This window comes from Diplotaxodon limnothrissa, linkage group LG23 (assembly GCF_057381915.1).
Source record: "Diplotaxodon limnothrissa isolate DT_005_m linkage group LG23, D_limnothrissa_male_GT1.1, whole genome shotgun sequence".
NCBI lineage: Eukaryota > Metazoa > Chordata > Actinopteri > Cichliformes > Cichlidae > Diplotaxodon > Diplotaxodon limnothrissa.
The window spans coordinates 48,200,068-48,226,031 of record NC_140617.1 but is presented as its reverse complement, the minus strand read 5'-3'; the positions used below and the strand labels follow the sequence as shown (position 1 = coordinate 48,226,031).

Here is a 25,964-nt window from a genome sequence, read left to right as displayed (position 1 = left end):
CTTTTACCCTTTGATGACATATTTAGGAAATTTGGCATATATTATCACTCTTATGCTAGTAATACCCAGCTCTGTCTGTCCACTAAGCCTAATTAGGCTCTCCCACCACCTTCTCTCACTTACTGCCTACGCGAGATTAAATCATGGTTGTCTGCTAAACTTCTTAAATTAATAAACACGGACAAAACAGAGGTTCTTCTGGTAGAAACTAAAATCGTTTTAGACAAAAGTGAAAGATTCTCGCTGTGCACTGACAATTTTCAAACGTCTTCCTTCCAGGTTAATAATTTAGGTGTTGTTTTTTAAGCTCCTTAAATTTTGGAGCACATCAATATTATTACTGTCTGCACATTTCCACTTACGTAATAGTTGGCTGTGCCCGTCCCTTACAGCTAACAGTACTGCTCTTCTTGTACATGCTCTGGTTATAACCCGTGTTTATTACTGTCATTCTATCCCCTCTGTCTTTGTATGCAGATTTCTTCACAGACTTGGTCTAAAATGCAGTCGCTTGTGTCATTAACAGAAACCCTTCTAGTACTCCTGTCCTTCAACAGCCTCACTGGCTTCCTTTAAAACATCGCATTCATTTTAAAATTCTGCTTCTTACTTTCAAGCCTCTTCATAATCTCGCACCTCCATGGCTCTGTTTTTTTGCACAGTGTCACTTCTGCCCATACTTTCCCTATCTTTAAAGCCGTTCTTAAAACACATCTTTTCTGTTTGATTTTAGTTTATGATGTTAATTCTATGGCGTCTTGCCACTGTTATTTTATCTATGCTATGATTTTTGTTTATTTGCTTGTAAGGTGTCCCTGAGTTTCTTGAAAGGTGATTATGAATGAAATGTTGTGTCTACATGGGAAACTCTTCACTATCATTCGCCTGCACTCAAAAACCAAGGTCAGGGCGGTCCTCATCCACGAATTGCTGTTGCAAACTGCACAGCACTGATGTCACACAGAGAAGCTGGTTTCCAGCAGGGACATGCGAATTATACTTCTGCCAGGCACGTTGGAGGCATTAGAGCTCCAAACCCACCCACTTCCTCATGCCAGAGGAGACGAGGCTCCGCGAGTAAAATTAAGACTGTGTTCACTGTTCCTGAGTTGGCTGGTAATAAGACTGTGTTTTCTGTTCCGATGTTAAAGACATGAAGACAGTAGTCTCTGCTTGTAAGCTCTCTGTGAGCTGGCTAAGAGACTTTAAGTGTTTCTGAGACGGCTGATCAGGTTACGTTTTGTGTTGCTGGCCGGTATTATAATAAAGAAATGAACTGTGTGTCTGGTTCGCTGAACTTAAAGACTGTTTTTGAAGGCTTAGACACCTCAGTGTGAGTCTAGTCGACATGCTTGTGAACAATGTATGTTACCAAAATGTTCTTGTGTATGAAAGACTCTTAGGTTTGAGGATAAGCCTTCTTTGTCACCAGTTTGTTACGCTCATTCTCAACCATCTCCTTGTGAGCCATTGCTGACCTGATACCTTTTAACGGACTCAAATTTTGCTCACTGTGAGCCAAAGCCAGCTTATTCAGACATTTCATGCATCCAAACCTGTTGCTCCATGCACTGCTTGTGGTCATTCTCTCTGTGTGCAGGCCTTGGCAATAAGTGTTTGTGTCCCAGCCTGCACCTTAAAAACTGATTATGCTACAGGACCAAAACGTCCCAGCTTACTGTGTCTATATGCCTATAATGGCACTATTTATGCACCACAGCCTGCACTCCCAACAACTATTGCTCTTGAGCCCCTTTTCAGTGATTTGCATCCTGAGGACTGTTTTGCTCCACAGCCTGTGACTTCAAAGACTGTTGCTAGTGTCCACCCCTGAGCCTATTACTCAACCTGTTCCAGTTCCCCAGGACAGACTGGCTAGGGCCCAGCTAGTCCCCTGTCTCTATTCCCAGGGAAGGTTGGGTCCAGCTTTTCCCAGCAACCATTTCAGTTCCTGGAGTAAGGTTGGTTAGGGCCCATCTGGTCCCTGTTCCAGTTCTCAGAGCAGCTAGGTCTCCGCCGCTCAGCTGCACCTGTTCCTATTCCCAGGGAGAGAGTGGCCAGTCTTCCTTATCAGCCTCAGCTATCAGTGGATGCAGCTAAGTGCCCTGCGCATCCCCAGTCGCAGCACCCAAAGCAGATTGAGCACCCTGTGTCTGGTCCTGTTCCATCCCAGCTAGAGGTCTTCATTTAGTTCTAGGAATCCTCCTGGGTCCAATCCTTCCTTGCTTCACACAGCGTACATGACAGTTTGGCCCAGGATCTCTGCCCTAGACAACGTACCTCACCTACCTAACTCTGGCGATTCTTGTACTCTGTCTGAGAATGAGAATCGCCAAAGCTGTAACCATCATGCCAAGACTGAACAAACCCGTGTAGAGCAAGAGCTAGCTGACTTAAGACACCAAGCGGGAACAAGGCTATGGCATACATGGACAAGGGAGAGAATAGGGGACTGCTAGAATGCTGCTACACATGTAGCCTCAGTTAAAGGGGTTACATGAAGAGGATGTGGGAACTATGGGTTCTTTGACACCCAACTTCTACAATAACATCAATACAACTAGTAACTCATTGTTAAACATCCAGCACCCTGAGACTGTAGGCTAAGCTGAAGAACGGGGCACATGGACTAGGCCGTGTAAGAACCACTATAAAGGTCGAGACAACAAAGATCCATGAGTACATCGGAAGATGGCCACAACCACTAATGCGCTTAGTGAATACCTCAGGCGGAAGACACCAGAAAAAAGAATAGGAGCAAAAGGAGGCATTATGGAAGGACAGGCCCCCATATTCAATGTACCACCAGCAGGGAGAAGAAGTGGCTGAATAAAGCTGAACTAAATAACAGCACAGAGGCACTAATCATGGCAGCACAGGAAGAAGCTCTGAGCACAAGATCCATAGAGGCTGGGGTCTATCACACCAGGCAAGACCCCAGGTGCAGTAAAGATGCCCCTGAGACCCTCCGCTATTGATTTGGGACCCCTGGCAGAGTATTTTAAATCTGTTGTTACAAACCTGGGTTTTAAGATGGACAGTGATTTTAAATTAGAAAGTCAAATTAGGGGTACTGTCAAGTCCAGTTTTTATCATCTAAGGCGCTTGGCAAAGATAAGACCTATTTTATCCAGGCCGCATATTGAAACGGTAATCCATGCTTTTATTTCATGTCGTGTAGATTACTGTAATGCACTATATTGTGGAGTTAGTCAGCATCTTCTCTCTCGTCTGCAGCTGGTCCAAAATTCTGCTGCACGACTTTTAACCAGAACTCGTAAAAGAGAGCAAATAACTCCCGTCCTGGCTTCACTCCATTGGCTGCCTGTATATCTTAGAGTTCATTTTAAAATTCTCATGTTTGTGTTTAAATGGTCTTGCCCCAACTTACCTCTCTGAGCTTCTGCATCCTTACTCACCCCCCAGGTCTCTCAGGTCAGCTGACAAGCTGCTCCTGGAGGTACCCAGGTCCAAGAGGAAGCTCAGAGGGGACAGGACCTTCTCTATTGTTGCTCCTAATCTGTGGAACAATCTTTCCCAGCACATTAGAGAGGCCCCTCACTGTCCACTTTTAAAACACGTCTTAAAACCCATTTTTACTCTTTGGCTTATGACACAGTCTGACCCTGATTTTATTGTTTTAAATGTGTTTTTATATATATATATATTTTACCTATCTTATATTATTATTACTATTTTTCTCATTTTTTTAACATGCTCAATGTATCATGTTTGGCATGTCAAGTGTACAGCACTTTGTGCTCAGCTGGTGGCTGATCTGAAAGCGCTATATAAATAAATTGCTTGCTTGCTGAGACAATCCAGCACATAACAGCAGGGTGCAAGATGCCAGCATAACCAAGTGGCCGGCATAGTGTACAGGAACATCTGTGCTGAGTACAGCCTAAAGGTGCGGAGGTTAAAATGGGATATGCCCCCCATGGTGGTTAAAAAAGACCAAGTTAAGATCTTGTGGGACTTCCAGACAAACTCGCAATGGCTAACAAACCGAACAATGCTTGTTGGTTGGCAAACAGTGGAAGAAGGCCTTAGTGATAGATCTAGCTATACCAAGTTAGAACAACATCAGGAAGAAGAGAAGCTGGAGAAAACAGCCACCACCACTCATTCATGTAAGTATCTAATCAGACAGTCAAATGGTAACAACTTACACATGATAAAGATGACGTGATGAAGCAGTGACTTTGAATGTGACAAGCTGTTGGTGTAAGACAGGCTGGCCTCAGAAAATCTGAAACTGCTGATCTACAGGGACACACAGACATCCTCAGGGTTTACAAAGATGGTAAACAAAAGAGAAAATAGGCCGTGAGCGTCGGTTCTGATGAAAATGCATTCTTGATGCTGGATTTAGAGAAGACTGAGTTTGAGCTGATAGGAAGGCAACAGAATCAACCACTCATTACAACCAAGGCATGCAAAGAGAGTATCTATGGATAAACAACACATTGAACCTTGAGGCAGATACACTGCAGCAGCAGAAGACCAAGCTGGGTGCCACTCCTGAAAATCCCTGGATGGTCTAGTGATGAGTCTGGACTCAAGGGTGATGGTGTAATGCTGTGGGAGGATACTTTCTTTCTTTGAATGCATTAGTCCTAATTAAGCGCCGTTCAATTAAGCACTTGTGATTCAGATTAAGGTCGGCTCAAATTACAGTGTCTGTCTCTGCACGTGTACACTGCTCTACAGTTTTTACTGAGGAAATTAGGATTCATATACTTTACAGGTGTTTTTGGATGTAATGCTACAAGAAAAAGTGGAACGAAATGATGCTTCTTGAATTCACTGAATACAGCAGTAAGATGAACTGTGTGCTTGTGTGTGTTTGATACAACAAGCTTACATAAGGAATTCTACTCAACCTCATCTCTGACTTGCACAAAAACACACTGCATGTGTCATTATGAGTTGAAGTGGAGCAATTTTGGCTCAGCCATTATCTGCTTACACAACCCACTACAGTGAGGAGAGTCTTGATGTGTGCTTGTGTGTGCGAGCACTAGCTGGTTTTTGTAGTGTACAAGGACAATGTCCACCACACGTTTTATATTACGAGGACTGGGCCGGTGCCCTCATAACCCACCTCCACGATTTCTCCAGATGTCATCATGGCTCAAAATAACTCAGCTTTTGTTTCAGGAATCTGAAATCTGTGTATTTAAACAGTGCCCCTTTGGTGGGCGTGTATTGGTTTGTAGCTCTTAGTTGGCAGCCTCATCAAGTAACCTCTTCTTTGATCCTCAAGCCCTATGTTGACTGCTTCACTCTAGCCCAGCCAGCTGCTGAGCTATTCAGATGGCATTCATGACTGCTCTTTGTTGTTAAGGTAACATTCTGTGATAGAGCTGAGTAATGAATAGCATCCCTCTCGGGACACAGCCCAGGGTGCAGTTATTAAATATTCTGTGGTTACAGAGAGAAACAGCACAGCCTCTGGCCATTTTCCTGTGTCCATGAAGGCGAAAATAGAAGAGGAACTATGTGCTACATGAAAATAAGGTGTTTCCTGCATGGGAAAAACAGTGTTGAGCATTCGAGAGCTGTGCCACTGCAGATATTACCAGGAAATACAGAAGAAGCCTTACATAAACATGCCTTTGGGACTGTGCAATTAGGGAAGAAGGGAGACCTACCGTGTGCTATTTCAGTAGTACACACAGACTGCATGTTAGTACTTGTGATTTAGTTGTGTGAGAGACGATGTGAAGCACTACTCTCGGTCATATCAAAACCCTGTGACTGCTGGCTTGTTGACTTCTTGTCTGCTAGAGGTCTGTGCTGCCACTGCTGTCCCTGGGATGTGAAATTCTGCCTATTTGTGCATGTTGCCCATTTTCTCACGAGCACATTGTCTAACACAGGCCTATGTCACAAGCACTGACATGCATTATTTCAAACTGGATAAATCTAGCTAGTTACAATGTTACTGTAACCTTTCCTGAGCCTGCTACCCCAGACCTCTGAGGTCATCAAGGGTAACCAGCAAAAATATACATTTCTAATTGGACTGGCATCTAAAATAGCAGTGTTTTTACACTAAAACCCAGTCTCTAAGCAGTTTTATATATAACAGCCCCAACATTAATGCATTGGTTTCACAAGAAATGCTAATATAGATTAACATAGACCTGCATTACAATTCAAAGGTTTGGACACAACTTCTCACTTAAGTTTTACTTTATTTTCATTTTCATTGTAGATTCTCACTGAAGGCATCAAAACTATGAATGAACACATATGGAATTCTGTAGTAAAGAAACATGTGGGGAAAAACTCAAAATATGTTTTATATTTTATATTTAGATCCTTCAAAATAGCCACCCTTTGCTTTGGTTACTGCTTTGCACACTCTTGGCTCCCTCGATGAACTTCATGAGGTTGTCACCTGAAATTATTTTCCAACAGTCGTGAAGGAGTTCCCAGAGATGTTGGCCCTTTGCCCTCACTCTACGGCCACGGCATGTCACTGCAGGATGCTGTGGTAGCCATGCTGGTTCAGTTTGCCTTCAGTTTTGAATAAATCCCCAACAGTGTCAGCAGCTCCTGCACTGGGGAACACATTGACTGAGAAACTGTCATTTCTCTTTAATTAGCTGATTGGTTCTTGGTATAATATGAATTCAAATAGCTATCAAATAATGCTTTCGGCTGTGCACCAACTTGACTTCTGCACAACACAACTGATGGTCCCAACTCCATGAAGAAGGCAAGAAATTCCACAAATGAACCGTGACAGGCTCACCTGTGAAGTGAAATGTATGGTTTTCGGGGTTTTTAACGTGAACTCTGTCTTTTCCCGTGTTGTAGCTGTGCATCTTATTTTGAAAGAAATATTTACGCGTTACCATAGCGACCAGAGAGCATTATGGGGCAGAGAGGAGGATGTTACTCTCTGTCGTTGGTGCATTTCAGGAGGACGCTGCTAACAACGTTGCACAATTACACAGTGAATTTGTGTTTATTATTATATTTACAAAATACCAGTTTCTGTCTCGGCCGTATGGTTTTATTTTGCTGTATTTATCTGCAACAGCTTAAAGGCCGCTCCGTTAAACTGGTCCGAGGCGCAAACAAGGCTGCGGAGCGCTGCACTAAATGTTACTAAATTATATTATAAAGTCCCACATTTCACCTCAAACGAATTCTTTATACAGAAACAGCATTCATATTTAAAGCTTTAAATCACCATTTATCCTCATGATACTGATTTAATTTGTTCAAATACTGACTTAGTTTGGTGAGCAGTGTGTATTTTACAGTGATGTCCTCAGGCTAAAATATCAGCATAATCTGTCTCCATTTAGGTCTATTTTTAGGAGGTATAATACCATGTTTATGCCTCAGCAATACCATTACACAAAGCTCTGATTAAAAAGTGTGTGGAGCACCAGTTTAGGTCCAGGTGTGACTCTGAGCGGAGGTCTCCCCCTCCCCTTTCTCCCTGCTTTCTTGAGTCACTAAAACTATTTAACAAAGGTGACAAAAATCTCCCCCAAATCAAAGCATCTTCTGCCATTTATAGTACACAGTTTAATATGAACGATCAAACGGTTCTTTGCCTGACTGCATGTAATGTGTTGACATTTAGACAATATGTTGGTGTTCATGTTCACGGCAATTTAGCAGGATAAGTTACACTAAACATCAGGTCGAGACTCCAGAACAACGCCACCCTCATTAAAAATGTTGGTCTGAAGTCAAAAGTGCTAGAGTGCTGGTATAGGACTCTGAACAAAGAAAGACAATGCAGTCCGTCTACTAAATAACATAAATATAATCTTTATTTCTGTATACATATGTTTAGAAGGCCAGAATAAAAGTTTAACAGCCTTGTATGAGAAACACTTTTGTTTAAATTTAGGTCATCAATGTAACACAAAGACTAACATTAGCTGTCATTCACAGATACAACTTTTCACTAACAGTCCAGTTTGCTTCTGCTTTTGTGTGACTATGAGAAATGTCCTGCAGACTGTCGGCTGTGTGTTAGACGTAAGTGTTGATCAGCTAATAGAACATAGGGCTAAACTGCTACTAAACTATACATTTGTCATACATATGTACACACACGCATGCACACATCGTCCACTTTTACTATGATCACTTTTTACCACTCCTACCCCTACAAAAACAAACAAGGTGATCATTCAAGTACCTTTAGAAAAGGTGTGATGTCTTATAGGCATAACACTGGTCACGATCAGCACTCTGAACCTGCTTTCATTGTTCTCATGTTATGTGCCAAAGGTGGTAGTTCTTGAAATATAAATGAGCCTCCAGAGTGGAAACACTGGTTAATCACTGGGACTGAAACAAACAAAAAAACAACATTGGTGACAAACTAAAACTATCTAAACCACTCATGGAAGACCTTGTAGCAGTGCTGTGGTAGCTGTCGTTACTTCACAACAGTTGGTTCCCCTTTTTGTGTGGCATTTTCTTCAGGTGTTCTCTAACAGTACAAAGACACCTGAGTCTGTTTTCAGGTACCCTGTGTGATTGGTGTACCTGTGCCTGTTACCCAATGGGTGGGAGGACAGGGCCACATGACCCTGGTTGATTAAGCAATTAAGGAGCCAGGTAGACACTGTGACACTGGGAAAGTAGATGGACCATGGCACAAACCACAGGACCAGCTTCAGAGCTCTGGGCTTTCCTACTGTGACAAATCAAAATGTTTGCCTTGAACAGGGTCCATATTACATTTGTAATGTGTGCATGACTATGTAGAGAAAAGCGGGCCTGTAGAAGCAGCAGTGAAGACAGGGCCAGTGTAGAGTCCTGGTCCATCCACAGGAACCTTTGGATAGAAGAAAATAAAAAATTAATGCAACCTTGCATTTTTATTATTGATTATGCCACCAGGATTTAAAAAGCAATAAAAGCTATTTAAATTCTATGTGTAGTACAACTTTCAGAATGCCTTAATTACATTACAAAAACATTTACGTTAGTCTTCAAAATAAAAGGAATTTTATCATTTTAGTCTATTTTCCTACTGTATCCTATAACGTCTTTAGATTGTTGATTCTGTGCCAAAGGTTTTGGCTCCTTTAAGGACGCAAACAGAAGTGATTACGTTCACGGTTCATACTATCCATCTGTATATGTTTAAATAAAATCTTTTTGATGTGTTTTCTTTGTTGATTTAAGCACATAAAGACATTCAGAAGAAGTGCCCTTCAACTGCACACTATCACTGCTCTGTGAGGCTGAACCTGCACGGTGACATAAAGGTTCTCGATCATTTCAGGGTCACAGCACACAGACTTATGACTAACTACATAAATAAATGCTACATTTATTTATGTAGTTAGTCACAACTACATAAGCAATAGATTCTTTGAATTGTGTCAAAACTTGTTGAGTTATTACAGCAGCCAGTGTAGACTGAAGGCTCTCGCTGAGCAATCAGTTACAGCGGATCCACTCTTTTCTTTGTAGTTACACACTTGCAGGGTGACTTATATTAAAAGTGACGTGACTGTCAGAGCTGTGGGTTACCTCTCCCAGAGCTTGCAGGGCAACTGTGGCTGCCATGGCCTTGGCGTGCTTCTTATTGGGACTGGCTGTCTGGGGTTGGTAGTCCACACCATTCACTGTGACCTGGAGATAACACAACACATAACTCTGTTCACTAACAACATCCAACAAACACAGGTCCAGATTAACAAAATCCACTTTCTGGGATCGTAAACAACACGTGAATCTGATGCATTTATTAAAACACATTTTTAGCAGTTTTTTAAAAGGTTTTTAATTACATGCACTCTCAAGGATTTAGCATGAGGGACAATAACACGAGCTAGGAAGTACACCTGTGTGGTGCTCAATCATCTTTGATCAAATAGATTGAAATAAAAAAGTATCACATATACAAAAACATGTGTTTAAGAGTTGGCAATAGGGTCACAAATGAAGTTAAATAAGGCCAAAATGCATACGAGAGGAATAAAGAGCTGGCTGTATATAACAGAATCAGGTGCTTCCCTTTGTGACATACATTTCTTGGTACATCTTTACAGTCACATTGTACCACTACAGTAACATCTTTGAAACTGACACCACACCACAACAACTGGGAAGCAGCAGAGACTCCAAACTCCCCCTGAGATGCTGGATATTACGAACACAGATCACTATTTATAATTTTCATTTTCTCAGATGCACCTGTAAGTTACCCAAAAGTAATGAGATTACTGTTACTTTCCCATAAGCACGCTGCGTTACTGCGTTACTAAACCGTGGTTTGTTTGTGAGAGCGTCTCATGACAACGACGTACGAGCGTGCGACGCCCGTGGCAGCAACAGACGTGTGCAGATCAACAATGGATAAAATAGTGCAGAGAGAGTACATGCAGCGTTCAACGCTTGGAAGTAATCACATTACTTTGAGTTTGATTCTGTAAAAATCCACTGTTCACTCTGCGTGGGAAGAAAACTTTCTACAGCGAAAAATGAAACTTCAAATGTGAGCGAGCGGCGAGTGGCGAGCGGCGAGCATGCTGCCACGGGAACGCGACGCTCACAGAGAAACCCCTGAATGCGTAAATGAGTAAACAGTAAACTAATGGGATTACTTTCTTGGAGAAGTAATCAGTAATTAGTAAGTAATTACTATTTTCAAGGCCAACACTGTTGGTCATATAAGGTGATTTACCCACCACCAGCAGTAATGTGATTACTATCGTCAGATGATTTTTGTTGCCTCTCGATTATAAAGCCCTGCAGAGCAGGAAGCTCCAGCTGCACAGAGTGACTGTGTGGGGTTTAATGACGTAGTGGAGAAGGTGCAGATTGTCGCCAGCTTCACGCAGAATGAAAATGACCCACCTTGAAAAGAAAATTCTTGCGGTGGTCAGGACCACTGTGATGGACCATAACAAAGTCTGGCTGCATTATCTTTCTCTTGTTACACAACTCAATGAGAGCAGACACCGGGTGCTTCCCTGCACACAGATAAAAGGACATCGTTAGATTTGGACAGCGCTCAGAGGAAGAGATGTTCTACAGAAGCATTGATATTTATGATGAATATTTTTTGTCCTTGTTTATGTTTGACATGCAGCTCAGACCCTTGCAGGAGCTTTTGCGGTTTACTGCAGATTTAGAAGTTACTATTCCTGAAAAAAGATCGACTGCAAAAACAGTTCAGAGAATTCTGTTTATTGTTTATGTGAGATCGCCATCTTGTGGAAAATATCAGTACTGCGGCTTGTTTGTTCTTGTTTTTGCACATTTTATATGTTGGAGTGGCAGAGCTGCGTAAGTATGTTGCACATAATCACGTATATCTGCACCTTTGTTCTGATTCACATCACTTTGCTGAGGATAAATTACACACACTGTTCTGATGCTACCGATACTTTGATCCTGTGGATGAAGGCTGAGAGCCAGACTTACAATGCAAACTGCACGTTGGAAATGAAAAGTTACTTCCTGGATTTACCAAAGACGTGCAGCAGCATGTTTGTAATTGACAGGCATGGTTGTTTATTGTTTATGTATTTGTTGGAATTTTCCTTTTAGAGGTGAATGCCTAAACATGTAAGTGCTGCTGCGTTTATGGACTTAACAGTAACTTCTTTAACATGCAAATTGGTTCGTTTCTGGACACAAATACTGTTTTATCTTCTTCTGTCAATCCTAAATGTCAGCTGATACACACGGATTTCAGATTTGGTGGAGTAATATATTCATTCTGTCAGATTTCTCCAGCTATCACACCCTCACAGATGACACTCACGCAGCAGAAACCTCTAACAGCAGGGTCTGATTCTCTGCCTCTCACTGGTCCTAAGCACCATCGTTATCATAAAGAAATGCATGTAGAACAAGTTTACTCTGTATTTGCTCCTGTGGGTCTGATTGGGTTTTTTTGATGAGCTGCAAGACTAAAGGTCAACAGTATCACCATCTTTAAGGAAACAAATTCAGGTGTATTTTACCCATTAGGTCCTTGGTTACTACCAGTCCACCAGTTTGCTTCTGTAGTTTCTCTCCTTCAGCAACTAGACCTAAAACATTAAAGTCAACATCAATAATGTGGTATTATTTATAATATCACCCATACACTTCCCTAAAGAGTGAAATGTGAGAATCGTACTATAAACTAATATTTGTGGCCAAATAACAGTAAATCCATGCAATATGACACCATATAGATCCCACTGCCTTCACTATCACCGTCTTGCAAAGCTTGTGTGAGCATCTATTGTCGAGACTCAGCAGCAAAAAGTGCATCACTTGGTTTCTCGTACCTTTGCGGTCAACCTTAAAGTCAATAACGATGGGTTCCACGGTACCCTCGCGGTTCCTTCCGAGCCCTTCGCCTGTCTTCCACCCCATCTTTCTCATCAGGAACTCCCCGACACCCCCTGACACTGGAGCTGCCCTGAGAAACTGGTCCTAGTCAGAACACAAACAACACAGTAAAAAGTCAGAAGGGAGAAAAGAAAGAAAACAACATCTACACGAGCGCAGGGATGGACAGGATGTGTTATCACATTTTCATCGCAAACATTTTCTTCTCATGCTCCTTGTCACAGTCGCAATTGTGTGGTGTCTCTTTAAGACAGCCTAAGGTGATGTTTTGTGATGTCACAAGTATGCGCTGCTGCCCATGCTGTGGGAGAAACATGCTGCACATGAACGCTGACTGAGATGAACCTCGTATCTTTACCTCCCTAACTCAAAGCAACGTTACGGGTTGTGTGAACACTGCTCGCTTCATATATGATGAGACAGCAGCCGTTCAACCGGGCCGTGTAAGGTTGATGAAGAGTGTGTTTATTAACGGACGAGCACTGTGGAATTCCCAGTGTGGTCGTGAGTTTGTGACCGTCCTGCCGAGTGTTTCTGCCGCCTCCTCTCAACCACTGAATACAACCCACGTTGCAGCATGCAGTGAAGTACACGCAGGTTAAATGTAGGTAACACTTAACTCGAACTGAACGTGAACCAGCGATCGATTAGAGCAGGCAGATACGTCTTCTTCATGTTTATGCTTTGAGAACATGCGATTCGATAAGACTCCAAAGGTTTTGATCACGACAGCAGTGATGAGTGCGGCTGCTGTCTTAAAAACACACTGTTTGTATTCCAGCTGTGTCAGACAGGAAGAAGAGGCTGCACAATAACTTACACACTTCTTTGCTGCTGTTGTTGAGAAAAAAAGGGTTGAATCTTGCATCACTTTCTATTTGCACTCAAGCTTTTGGATGTATATTACAGTACGCATGTGATGACACGGCTGCACTACTGCACGTCTTTTCTTTTATATTCTCTAGAAGAGTTATAACCTCTGCTTTCTAACAGCCTCAGATGTGAGGCTCAGTGTGAAAATACTGAGTATAGTATACTAGACGTGGTGCAGAGCTTCACTAGGAGATGACTACCAGGGGGTTAAAACTAAATCAAGCTTGATTTTTGCGTTGAATGCTGTGTACATTACCTTCTTCAGCCATGCTTGTGGTCCACTGGTCGAGAGCTCCTCAGAGCTGAGGACCTGGGCTCCAGTTGAACCAGTGAAAAGACCAGGAACCGTGTTGGATTGGGCCCAAGCATCTACCTATTGAAAAAGGACACTTCTATAAAATAAGAGCGTTTAAGCATGTCTGTATTTGTCTGACACAACTGTCAGTATTCCGAGATTAGCTATCCCCATTCTCTGGGCTTCACGTTTGCTACCATGGGTGGGAATGCAGATTTGATTTGGCAGGTTTTCTGACAGATCCACAGGCCTCTGGCTGCTCTTTTTGATTTTATAGAAGAAACACTGTCACATAAATCATTAAGACTAATTTCATTCACGAAGCGTCTACAAAACATCTGCTTCCAAACAGATCAACTGCAGCTGCTGCAGTCAGTATCAAAGTGGCAGCTCCACCTCACACTCATGACAGCCGCACAGATATTTATGAGGCTCAGTCACCACTTAATCAAAGCCTAATGTTTTCCCAAGTTTACGCTTTTGTGAAATTGTATAATACGCATAAAATACTATAACACTCAGAATTAGCTGTGAACTCACCAGCTACAACATTATACAAGTATTAATATGTGAGTAACGTCTCAGCAGTGGTACACCAGGGACAGATCACCTACTACCAGTGTGTGAATGTGTGTGTGACTGAATGTAGTGTAACGCACTTTGGGGTCCTTATGCACTGAGTAAAGCGCTGTGCAAATACAGGCCATTTACCATTTTTACCATCTACTAATCAGAAGGCTGGTGGTTCGACCCCCATCTGCTCCGGTCTGCATGTCATCCTTGGGCGACATACTGACGCCAAGTTGCTCGAATGTGTGTGACTGTTGGGTAGAAAGCACTTAGAGCGCATGGAACAAAGTGCTTGTGCAAATGTGTTTGAATGGGTGAAGGAGGCAAGTTGTGTAAGCAGCAAAGCACTCTATAAGAACCATTTACACTGAACATGAAATGCTTTTGTATCTTTTGTCCATTTTCCTGTTTTACAAAATGCTGACCTGACAAAATGAGAAAAGCCATGTTTTGTTTTTATTGAAAAAAGATGATATTAGGAGCTGAAACCCAGAACAACATATACATGCTGCACCTAAAACTGAGGCTGCCAGAGTGGTGATACAGTGTGATTATGCTGCTATTATAGCATCTTCATAGTTTCACACTTGCTAATAATATAAAGTTTTTATGGTGAGCACGTTAGCTGCTTTAAACGTTTATTCTTTTGAGACTTATTACCTGCTCTTGTGCTCGGGTGAGCATGCGGATGGCACTGATGTCATAGGGGTTCTCAGCCAATCGCCTCTGAGCTTTGATTCGTTCAGTTACAGCCTGGGTGATGTCTACTTGCTGGAGAGACAGAAAAACAGAGAGAGTCAGACACAGGTTTGAGGGTTAAGAAGGAGAGAAGACCCAAACTAGAGTTGTTTTAAACTCTTACAGTCTGAATAAGTCCGTGATACAAAAATATCTTAAACCATTCAATTGTTTTGCAGCTAGTTTATCCGTTTACCTGTAATTTGGAGAAAAAAGCAAACTGAATAAAAAAACGAAGCTTCCTCCAAAACCCTAAATACAAGCATACTGGGTTCATTGGTAACTCTTAACTGGTCAAAGGTTTGGCAGCTGTGTGGCTGAGACTTTGTGTTAGCCCACTGCTGGCTGGTTCACACTCCAGGGCCCCACTTATCTAGAAATCTCTGCTCACCTGTTTGTTCATAAACACTTCACTTTACTGATGATTACCTCGTTAAAGACTAAAGCGTTGGGAAGTGTTTTCAAGAAACTGTTTAAATTCCATTTTCTCATTTTATATGTCAATAACAACATTACAAATTCAGCCACTTTATGTGCAGAATTGTGGTTTCCAAATCAATCCATGCCTGCCACCAAATCTAGTGCTTATAAATCAGAAGGTGTGGAAACACAGCAGTTCAACAATTCAGAGAAGATAAAATCTCGAACCACATAAAAAAATTGCACCCTATGTTTCAATTACATACTTCATTTAACTTTTGTAAAGCATTTAAACAATGTTTCCCACAGACAGGCAGTGTAAAAATAAGAGCTCTCCCACACAGCAAGACAAAATATCCCCAGAGATCCTTCCAGGAAAATTCATGTCAGCTCTGCCTTCACCACACAAAATCTGTTTCAACGCTGATATTGTCAAAGTTGAACATTAATTAGCATCTCATTAAGCCGCATTTTAAAAACAGCGACCTTTCCAGTCCAATAAAAGTAATGTCTCTGTGCCTTCCCTCAGAGCACGTCTTTGGTGGGACGGGAGTAATCTTGTCCCATCACTGTAGACAAACACTGTCAAATCACGGTCCAGGCAAATGGCAACAACATACTGTTTGGATCGTTTTGCATTTTATGTTAAACGAAACCTTCTTTGGGGAAACACATGAGGAAGGACGCATGAAGGAAAATGCAACAAAGAACAGAAGCAAACTGAGGGTTTAAATATGGGAAGAGTGAAGAAAGACAGAAACAAACAGCGAGAAAGACACCAGAAGGTAGGGCTGCTCGATTATGGCAAAAATGATAATCACGATTATTTTCACTGAAATTGAGATCTCGATTATTTGACGATATTTATTTAACCCTTACGACCTACTATAGAACCAAGTCCGCCAGAGCTTATATATATATATTTTTTTTTACATGTTGTAGTGCCATTTGTGGGAGCATTTCAAGTTGCTATACAGCAATACAACTGTTATAGCCCATATTGTAATAATATGTATGCATTAAGTCCATAGTAACTACATTAATTGCAAAAAAGTGCAATAAACTACAAAAAAATTGAAAATCGTTTTTGGTTTTTTTTACATATATTTCTACTTGGAGAAATTTAAGAGGCTTATCCCTCAAAACTTGAAATACAAAAAAAGTTGCAAAAAATAGTTTCTCACCACAGGAAATTTATTTTGAGTGTCTTTATAGTTTTATTTTGGAGATACACCAATTTTTATATACTGCAGGAAAAACGAAAAAACAATCCTATGATGCAAATTTGCAAAGAAAACAGCAGGTGCATCAAAATAAACTATTTCCAGCTGTACAATTCGAGTTCTAAGCATCACAGAAACTATTCAGAAAAGTATAGAGTCAAACATGACTTATAAAAACACCAGTATAGGCAATTAAGGCCTACAAGTAAAAAACTACATTTCCGCGAAAATGACGTCACTTCCGGTTTCGGGCAGGAAATGGCGCACATGCGATAGTTCGCGACTTCCAGTGTTGCCAACTTTGTCGCTATATTTAGCGAGTTTTCAGACCCGCTAAAAATAAAGACGTGAAAGCCCTTATTGCTTTTACTCTCAACAAGCAGCGGGTGCTGTAACGCAGTCAGTTCTTCTTTTACTCTTTTACTCTTATGCTGTTTTGTGGATCACAAGGTTTAAAACTACTTATAAACACACACACAAAGTAACTCCACCAGAGTGCCTATTTCGGGTCACTTTTGCCGGTCCAAGCCCGGGTAAAGGAGCAGGGTTGGAATTGTGACATTAAAAAAGCAATAATTGCTAAAAGAAATGTAATTTGTAGTTCTAAATAAACTCTAAATGCATTTAGGACGTTTTTACTCACTTTATGTCTCTTCCACGATGTTATTTCTCTCTCCAACAACATAGGTTACAATTAGATTAGCATGATCAATTATGCAAATTTGGCGATGACGTCATTTAGCGACTTCTAGCGACTTTTAGGACAACCAATAGCGATTTTCCTTACTGAGGAGTTGGCAACAGTGCTGACTCTGTTTCACTGTGGGAAGTGTTATGAACAGCTGATCGGATCGGCAAAGCTTGTTTCTGGAATATTATGTTTTTGTTCCTGCAAGCGCTTTTTATGCAATTTTTGCAAAGCTTTATGTGGAAGGAAACCGTGACCGAGGACAAGCTGATGGCATCAGATGTAAGTACAACTCCTCTGGTTTCATATGCAAAACAAATTATTGTGCTAGCTTACACGGTTCAGGTTCTACAGGGATTTAAAAATTGTTACACAAAACGGAGCGTGCTGCTCTGACCGGCTTTAAAGGGTTAACAATGACTTTAAAAAATAATATAACATAGTGTGCAACACCACTGAAGTTTTTTTACCTCTCTTTTCAACCAACAGCAGTCACTCTCCTCTCCAAATAACTTCTGCTTAGCTTTCCGAGCTTCCCTCGGGTCCTCTTAATCAGCGGTCTCCAACCTTTTTTGCGCCACGGACCGGTTTATGCCCGACAATATTTTCACGGACCGGCCTTTAAGGTGTCGCGGATAAATGAGGGAGGGGCTAATAATCGGCTCAGTCATTTTTAATGATCGTTGAAAGCCCAGATCGTAATCGTGATTAAAATTCGATTAATTGAGCAGCCCTACCAGAAGGCACAGGGAATAAAGGGAAGGCATAGTAGGAACAACAAGAGAATATAAACAAACTAGATAATTCAACTAAGGAGAACTAAGAATACAAACACTCCAAAAAACTCAGCCTAAGAATTTTATCTCCAACTTCCTTTCAGATAAGTGGTAAATCCACCTCTTGGAAGAAGAGACCTGGTTGAGCTTGCTAGCATTAGTACAGGATATCCAGTGGATTTTGTCCAACTAAACACTGTAATGCCTGGCATAGTGGAATCACACAATCACATTTACTCCATGCACTGTTCACCAGCATCGCCCAAATCATCTTTAAAAAGGTGAGAGGTGTTCACTTCTGTTGTATCTCATTTCTCACCTGCAGTTGTGGGTCAGGAAAAACTTTGTCACTGTTTGTCACAAACGCTGGCTGTTCAATAACTTCCTGCAAAACCGCTGCCGTTTCCCCTGATGATGATGAGGAGGAGGAGGGTGCTGCTGACAGAACATTTGTTTGGGCCTTTGTTGTAACAGCAGCCTTCTCGGTTGTTTTGTCAACTGGCACCCATTCTCCATAAGCACCCAGTCCCTCTCCTTCCTGTAACACATTACATTAGATAAGTAACTATGGGTTTATATTAAAAGACATTTTCTTTGATAATTACCTGCAATTAATCCGTTTAAAGGGAGACATTTATTCTGTGGAATACAAAGTGCAGCTCAAAGAATAAACTGAAGCTAGAATTGTTTCAATGCTTACTGTTCATATAGATCAGATTCAGATCATTTTATTGATTCTGACAATTCATTTGCAGCTTAGCCACAACCTGCTCATGCAATCACAGGCAAAAATAGAAATGTGTCCACCAACGATCATACAAAGAAGTCAATCTAAGTGTGTCAGAGTTAAGTGATCTAATAGCCAAGGGAATAAAAGATTTGAAGTATCTGTTTGTGTTTCACTGGGAACGAGGTAATGGTGACCTGAGAGGAACTTCCTGAACTCAAATGACGAACATGGTCAGGACAGCTGATTCTTTGGGGGGTATTGAGAGGTGCCCTGCTCCTGTGGATCAATCAGGATGCAAACTGACATATCTAATGCACCACCAGCTACAGGCTGAGACGTCTGCCACCGTGCACCTTTCTTCTCATACAGCATTACCCCATTTTTCTTTTTGTGGTTTTTAAATTTGTAAATGTCTGCATGTGATCGTCCCGAGATGAAGAAACAAACAGAATATTGTTGAGATATTGATGGTGTGAAAAGTGCCTCGACCATGGCCCCAGAAAAAATATTAAATATCCATTAAACTCGAAAGCCCAAAAAGTCTCCTGAGATGGAAACCAATTCCTAATAAGACAAATGCCACAAAAATGTAGGAAATGTAAAAGTTAAATGTTCTCTCGACATCCTGCAAAGTTCCCACCACGACCACAAAGTAAGATCCACAAAGATGTTCATTCATTCAACAACAAAAAGAACAAAATTAAGGAAGAACACCGTCGTAGTCATGGTTACTGCTCCCACAAACTATCCTGCAACACAATTCTTGGGACAGATAAAAATTTGTATTCTTAACTTTTCAACAAAAATGCACAACACATGTTTGGGAGAAAAAAAGATTTTGCACACCAACAACAAAACCTCATATTTACCATAAAGCATGTTGGGGGGGTTCGTGCTTTTATCTCAGCCCCTCAAACCCTTGAAAACTTTGTAAAGAAATCATAAATAAATAAAATTTAAGAAGAAAATTCAAGGCTAGAGTCCGTTACTATGTTGTTTATGCAACAAGACGATGACTTGAAAGCAGCAAAATGGCAGCAAAATCTAAATATTATGGTTTTGAAATGGCCACGCCCCCTGCTGACCTAAAGAAAGGAAGATGCTAACTCAGACATCCCGGTTAAGTGGAACAGAAACGTAGCACTGAGATGCACACTGGAAGTGATTCTATTCAGTCTAATAAAAACGAGTTTCATACCTTCTTACGATGCTGTGTTCCTGAAGACACTGGAAACTCCTTGGCCATGCCTGCATCACTACGGACTGCTGGACGAACTGTTGAGTTCTGATTGGACAAAAATTGGAAATGGTTACTTCTTTTTTCGAAAAAGTTACTTATTACACAACTGCGACTATATCCACCAGAAAAACCCTATGAAGGACCAGGTGACCCCATCATTACATGCCTCTCTGCAGCCTCTCTCCTCCTGTCCCTGCCCACAGAGAATGTGCCAGGCCATCAAAAATAAACCCAAAATGAGCCAAGCAAAAGTCAAACATAAAGACTCACAAAGCTATGACTTTTCAGCTGGTGGAATACATTTGAGGTACTGCTACCTTTTGCAGCAATAGTTTTGCTGCATGTTTTGCAAATTACCGGATGTTTGACATCCTCTTTGTGAAATCCAAACGGCAGCGAGTCTCATTCCCTCGCTCTTCTGAAACTCCCACTTTCACCATATTATTCCCTATCTGGGAATTTGAACTGAGTTATATAATTGACATCAGCTCAAGAACAGAAAAACCACTCAAAACATCTGCCCAGTTTTGGGATAGCATTCTTCAGAAAGTTGAAACTAAGATAATCAGTTCACAGTTCACACCAGAACCACAGGAAGAAAACAGTGTGACAAAGAAACCTGCATGTGATGACAGGGTCATGTGTATAGGGACATACTGTCAGCTCAGATTCAGTTAAATGAACCGCACAGACAGATGATAACCTTCAGCATACTCCGCAATGAGCCAATCATGCGAACTTGGCCTGATGAGAAAATGGATTTTAATGCCTGTAAAGAATTCCTAAAATATCCAAGATAAATAAACCTCTGAAATGAAAGGATTGTGTAATAAAATGATTGTAAATCCTAAAAGTTTCACGTAACATTTCAGCTGTATCACTTATATTTAAGTTAAGTCTGCATCTAATTGGTATTTCAGCTCCTGCATTTCAGATGTGTTGTGTTGTGGGTGTACAAAGACTAAGCTATGAAAACTGCGTGTTTGTCCAAATATTTCTGGGTCTAACTGCATTTAAAACAGACACGATGCAGCGCACGTGTGCATATTACATTAACACTGAAGGTGATTGCTTTTGGTTCTCGTAGAGCTGCTCCTCCAAAAGGTTTCTCATCATCCTCTTCATCTGAAACATGAGGCACTGCCACTGGCAGCTCTTCTGTACTGTCTGCAATCATCTTGCATTTCTGCAAACACACACACACATATAAAGAGTAAGCTATGTAACTACGACGCATCGCTCTTGTTTTTCCACATTGCAGGCTGCAGATCTCCATGGCTGTTACAGAACACTGCAGAACTGTACTTTAGAACTGCTATGATCTGAGTAGGATCCTGTATGTAAGCAGACAGAGACCTTTCCACCTATAAAGGTAGAGCGGCAGAGCTTTAACAAAACGTAATGCACTTGTCCTTTAATGTAAGGCTCACTCTATGACATTAACCAAATCTGGAAAAGAAAATCCCACCTGACCCTCTTTGAATCAGCTCATATTTTATACAACAACTGTTGGATGTATGTAAATCCATGCTCTAAATCCAAAATCATTTTTAAGTATCAGGCTCATCGTTGCTATGTGAGCATGCACAAGGGCCTGGATCACAGAGGATCATGGAGTGCTTCAGTGTTTTAACTCATTGCCTGTTCAGCTTGTGACCGTTTTCTTTTGGCATACGATGGCCTGTCCTTTGCACTAACTTTAGTTGTTTTGATACATAGAAAACATGAAACTTACGTCAGTAAATTCTTTAATGCTAATGCTGTTCGCTTGCTTTGCTACTTTCCTTTTCACCTCCTCCAAATTAGCGATGTTGGGTTGGGCAGGGGCAACGGGTGGCTTCTGCATAATGGAAGGCAGTGGAACCAGTGACGACAAAGTGCCAATGTTAGTCAAGGCTGCTGTCACAGTGGCTACAAGTGAGAGGAGACACGGCAAAACACACAAATCGGTGAATAAGAAGCACAACAGCTGACTCAAATAATATTCGAACATTTCAGCTTCAGTCGTGTAATTCTGCTTATAGTACTTATTTTATTGACTCAACACACTCGACACTTCACTTGACCTTCATGGTTATTTTGCTCCAGAAAACTTACTCATCAGCAGTAGAACTACTCACACACAAGAAAAGACATCAGGGATTAAGGTTAGGTGATATTTGAAAAGTTTCCAACCGACAATCGTCAGTCCAATAAATGACAACAGGTGATATATTCACGCAGGTGACTTTTCGATGGGCGGAGCAACGTAATCATGCACGTTTAGAATTTATAAGATTTGTTTGAATATTTTACCTTCTTTTCTTGTTTCAGTATTAATATTGCTACTTTTTCGATTATTCATTCATTTATTTATTTATCTGAGATGAGCCAAAGCACACAAAAAACTCAACATTACATCAGATTTTTTTTTAATGTTCGCAGGAAGAGACATTTGGATTTTTAACTTACTTATTGTTTAATTTTGTATTTGTTGTTTGGTCGAGTGTGTGATAAGATAAACACAGTTATAGTGCTAAAAACAGCGCTATTATGTTTTCCGTTGACTGCTTCTCTTAGTTTCAACCAACATTATTAGCAAACCAACTCATGGGCAAATAAATAAATAAATCGCTCTTGTAAAAAACGACTGGTGAAAGGCTCAGCCTATAGTCAATATATCCGTCCAATTGCCCAACTTTATTAGAGATGCAGTTTACTGTTGAAGAAAGAAGTCAACTGGATGTCTGTATTTGTACATTTTGATAAATTACAACTTCATTCCAAACAGACAGATTCAAACTAAGTTAAACAGTCCCCTCAAGGAAATGACCAAATCTGTATCGATGGAGCAGCGGTAACTAGGGATGGGTAACGGTATCCAGTGTTCTGACATAAACGGTAGTAACCAGACCGAAAAGCAGCGCACATTTCGGTGCTTTTTTTCTGTGCTTTTTTTTTTCTTGACATGTCACACACTTTGGATTTTAGCCAATCATTTTACCTTTCCAAGGATAGTAGGCGGGCCCAGGTACGTACGTTCTTTTAGAGCAGATGGATGATGATGCAGCAGCAGCCGTTCTTCTCTGCGTGAGTAGCTTCATGTTGTTCGTGTGTAATTTACGCTGAGTAGGCTAACCACGTTATTACATTAATGCATGTAAGGTGAACTAGCAAACACCGTCGTAGTTACATGTCTACCTGTCTTCTTGTTTGATAGAGAGATAGCATATATGTCCTATAGCTGCAGAAAAGGCTAACATTGTTATCTTTTTACAAAAAAACAGCTAAACATGAGAGGTTTTAGGACAAAGTTTGTGTTCTCCATTCTCTAAGCACCGGTTCGAGCACCGTTTAAGCACCGGCACCGTTTCAAAAGTACCGGTTTGGCACCGGTATAGGATAAAACCTAAACGATACCCATCCCTAGTGATAACAGGAGGAAAAAATCATGCAGGAAAGAGGAAAGTCAAATTCCTACCAGCAGTCATACTGGCCATTGCAGCATTCATAGCCATTGTTGGCAGAGCCAGGGGAAGCACTGAGGATCTCAGGCTAGCAGGGATAGGCATACCAGCTTTGGCACACATGGCAGCAGCATTGGCCTTAGCAATTTCCAACAACTGCTCCTTATCTGAGAAACAAAAAAATAAATCTTACATTTTTTAGACATAATACATAATATGAAGTTTCTAACAGCTATATACAGTTTTATTTTCCTTTTTTAAAAATAGAAATCTGAGCATATGATTTTAGCGGTAAAGAAGATAAGAAAATTGTAATCTCAAGTAAATCATCACAACAAAATGAATTAATGGGAATTAGTGTGATGATCACATAGTCAGAAGCAACATATAACCATCATCTTTCAGAGGTAATGGACTCAAAGTGCTTTATACTACTTGCCTAATTCATCATTCAGACAAGCACTTTTTCTATTCACACTAACTTGGAGTTCACAGCCACCCCATAACATACAGGATCCCACATATATTTACTGGTACTGACTCATGATAGAGTACAACATTGAATCCCCTGTTGTTCTCACAGTATTTAAACTTGAGCTTTATCATGGGGGGGGGAAGCATCAAGTTGACAAGGAAAGGTGAGCAACTAAAAAATGAAGTAAACAAGAGGTTTACTTCATTTTTTAGAGGTTTTTTCTAGTAAAAACTGGCACCTAGTAAAAATCAGGCGCTAACTTATTTACAGTTACTTTATGACAGCAGCCTCCTCTTTGTTATATACAATAGCACCAAAATACAAGTAACAAAAAGGAAAAATGGCACGTATTACATTCACACGAGTGACTTCATAATATCTGACCCAGTTCACTGATACGGTGAGGGCTGTTGCTCAAGCTGCCGTGTTTCCGTGAGGGCGACCTGTTTTTGCGTAGGATTAGCACAGGGGAATGGCTCGGCTCACGCTTCCAACGGTCTCTCTGGCTGTATGCAACCCTCCGCCGACTTTGTGACACTGACCGCGAGCGTGACCGCCGTGGCCTGCGGCCCCTTGACCTACAAAGCAACATGCAGTCTCATTTATCTTTCAAAAAACCAACTGCTAAACAACATCTGTATACAAATATTCATAGGTGAAACTTTACAATGTAATAAAAGCACTCACAAACTTTCAAGAACCACTGTGTACAGCTACAACTGTGATAAATATTTTGGGCACCCTCCTCTATGATTCTGTTCCATGGACTGAAAAACTAGATGTGATGAAGACAATGTGGTGATTGCAAAATGGCCAGGAAGCACTACTTTCATCAGAACACTCTTGCCAACACATAATCAGGCAAACTGCATTTGCAACTGTGGGGAAGCAAGTTGCCACCTCTAAATGAGGCCGTGGTCCTGTGGAACAGGATGACTTTGACGCCATCGTGCACGCACGGGCGTCTGCTTTGCATGCACTGCTACAGTTTCAGGGTCCTGCAGGTACCTCCCTGCACTCAGAGAGAAATCCTGCTCACGTGAATAAACTTACTTTTGACTGTCGGGAGGCAGAGCCCAAAGGAGGATGGGCTCCTGATGTGATTGGCCACTTTGATGGACACTTCAGATTACTGTGTTAAACTGAGTTACACTGTGCCAGCGACAAATGCTGTTCTAAAGCGCATTTGTTTACAATTTGAAAGATAAAGTTTAGTGAATTAAGTATCAACAGCTATTGTTTACTGAGTGGAAATACACACAAGTGTCACTGGATTACTTTAATGCTGAAGAAATATTTGAAACCATCAATCTGTGGTACAGAATAACACAGCTTCTATGATTTAGAAAGAAATCATCATAATGAGGACGCATCATTCCTCAAGTCAACTGAGTAAACTTAATTTTATAAAATGTGAACCAGTATAACATGTTTTATGTTTTTGCCAGTGGGTGGCTTCACTCAGTGAAACAGCTTTACACATCTGGCTCAGGCTCCACTCACTGTGGGCTCAGGCTCCACTCACTGTGGGCTCAGGCTCCACTCACTGTGGGCTCAGGCTCCACTGTAACAGGTTCTCTGAAAAGACAGTCTGTGGGCTGGACAGGAGAGCAGGACGTGACGAGTTGTCCAAGGTAAGCAGCTAATTTGTCTGACAAGCAGTTCAGGTTGTTCCCAAAAGTTGATTCTGTTGATCTGGATGTTTTGAGTGGGAGAAACGTTTCGTCACTCATTCAAGTGACTTCTTCAGTCTCAGCTGACTGCAGGTTTCCCAGCCTTAAGATACACGTACTGTTTATGTACGACTGAAACTAGCACCAATGGTGAGCAGTGGGATATGGGGTCAGTTCTTGAACTCAAACTCGTGCACTCAATGCTAGTTTTTTTAAACGTGTTAAAGATGCCTGGAAAAGGAAGAGTCCAAAGAAACGATTAAAAGCCTAAAATTACTATGACAGTCATTTCTACTGTGATGGGTCTGTATAAACTTTATATAGGGCTTTTTTGTTCACTCAAACCACCACACACACATTCATGCAGCACTATTTTATGCCTTATCTACACACAAATGCACACACTCAATTTCACAAATGTATTTTTGTGTCTATTTTAGCACTAAAAGCTTTGTCCTCTTTCACTGAG

General features: G+C 41.2%; 1 protein-coding gene across 1 annotated transcript in view; it reads right to left on the bottom strand.

The window, feature by feature from the left end:
- Positions 1-7,855: 7,855 nt before the first annotated feature.
- The window catches only part of sonb (SON DNA and RNA binding protein b), a 29,271-nt gene continuing 11,162 nt past the window's right edge, over positions 7,856-25,964 (bottom strand). Inside the window, exons 8-20 of the mRNA XM_085347688.1 lie at positions 24,207-24,400; positions 23,362-23,514; positions 21,637-21,812; positions 20,953-21,087; positions 19,860-19,946; positions 18,251-18,469; positions 14,747-14,857; positions 13,478-13,594; positions 12,285-12,432; positions 11,973-12,041; positions 10,858-10,973; positions 9,529-9,630; positions 7,856-8,824 (exon numbers count right to left, since the gene is read on the bottom strand). Of these exons, the coding sequence (XP_085203814.1) occupies positions 8,747-8,824; positions 9,529-9,630; positions 10,858-10,973; positions 11,973-12,041; positions 12,285-12,432; positions 13,478-13,594; positions 14,747-14,857; positions 18,251-18,469; positions 19,860-19,946; positions 20,953-21,087; positions 21,637-21,812; positions 23,362-23,514; positions 24,207-24,400 (1,705 nt within the window). The 3' untranslated portion in view covers positions 7,856-8,746. The remainder of the gene's footprint in view (positions 8,825-9,528; positions 9,631-10,857; positions 10,974-11,972; positions 12,042-12,284; positions 12,433-13,477; positions 13,595-14,746; positions 14,858-18,250; positions 18,470-19,859; positions 19,947-20,952; positions 21,088-21,636; positions 21,813-23,361; positions 23,515-24,206; positions 24,401-25,964) is intronic.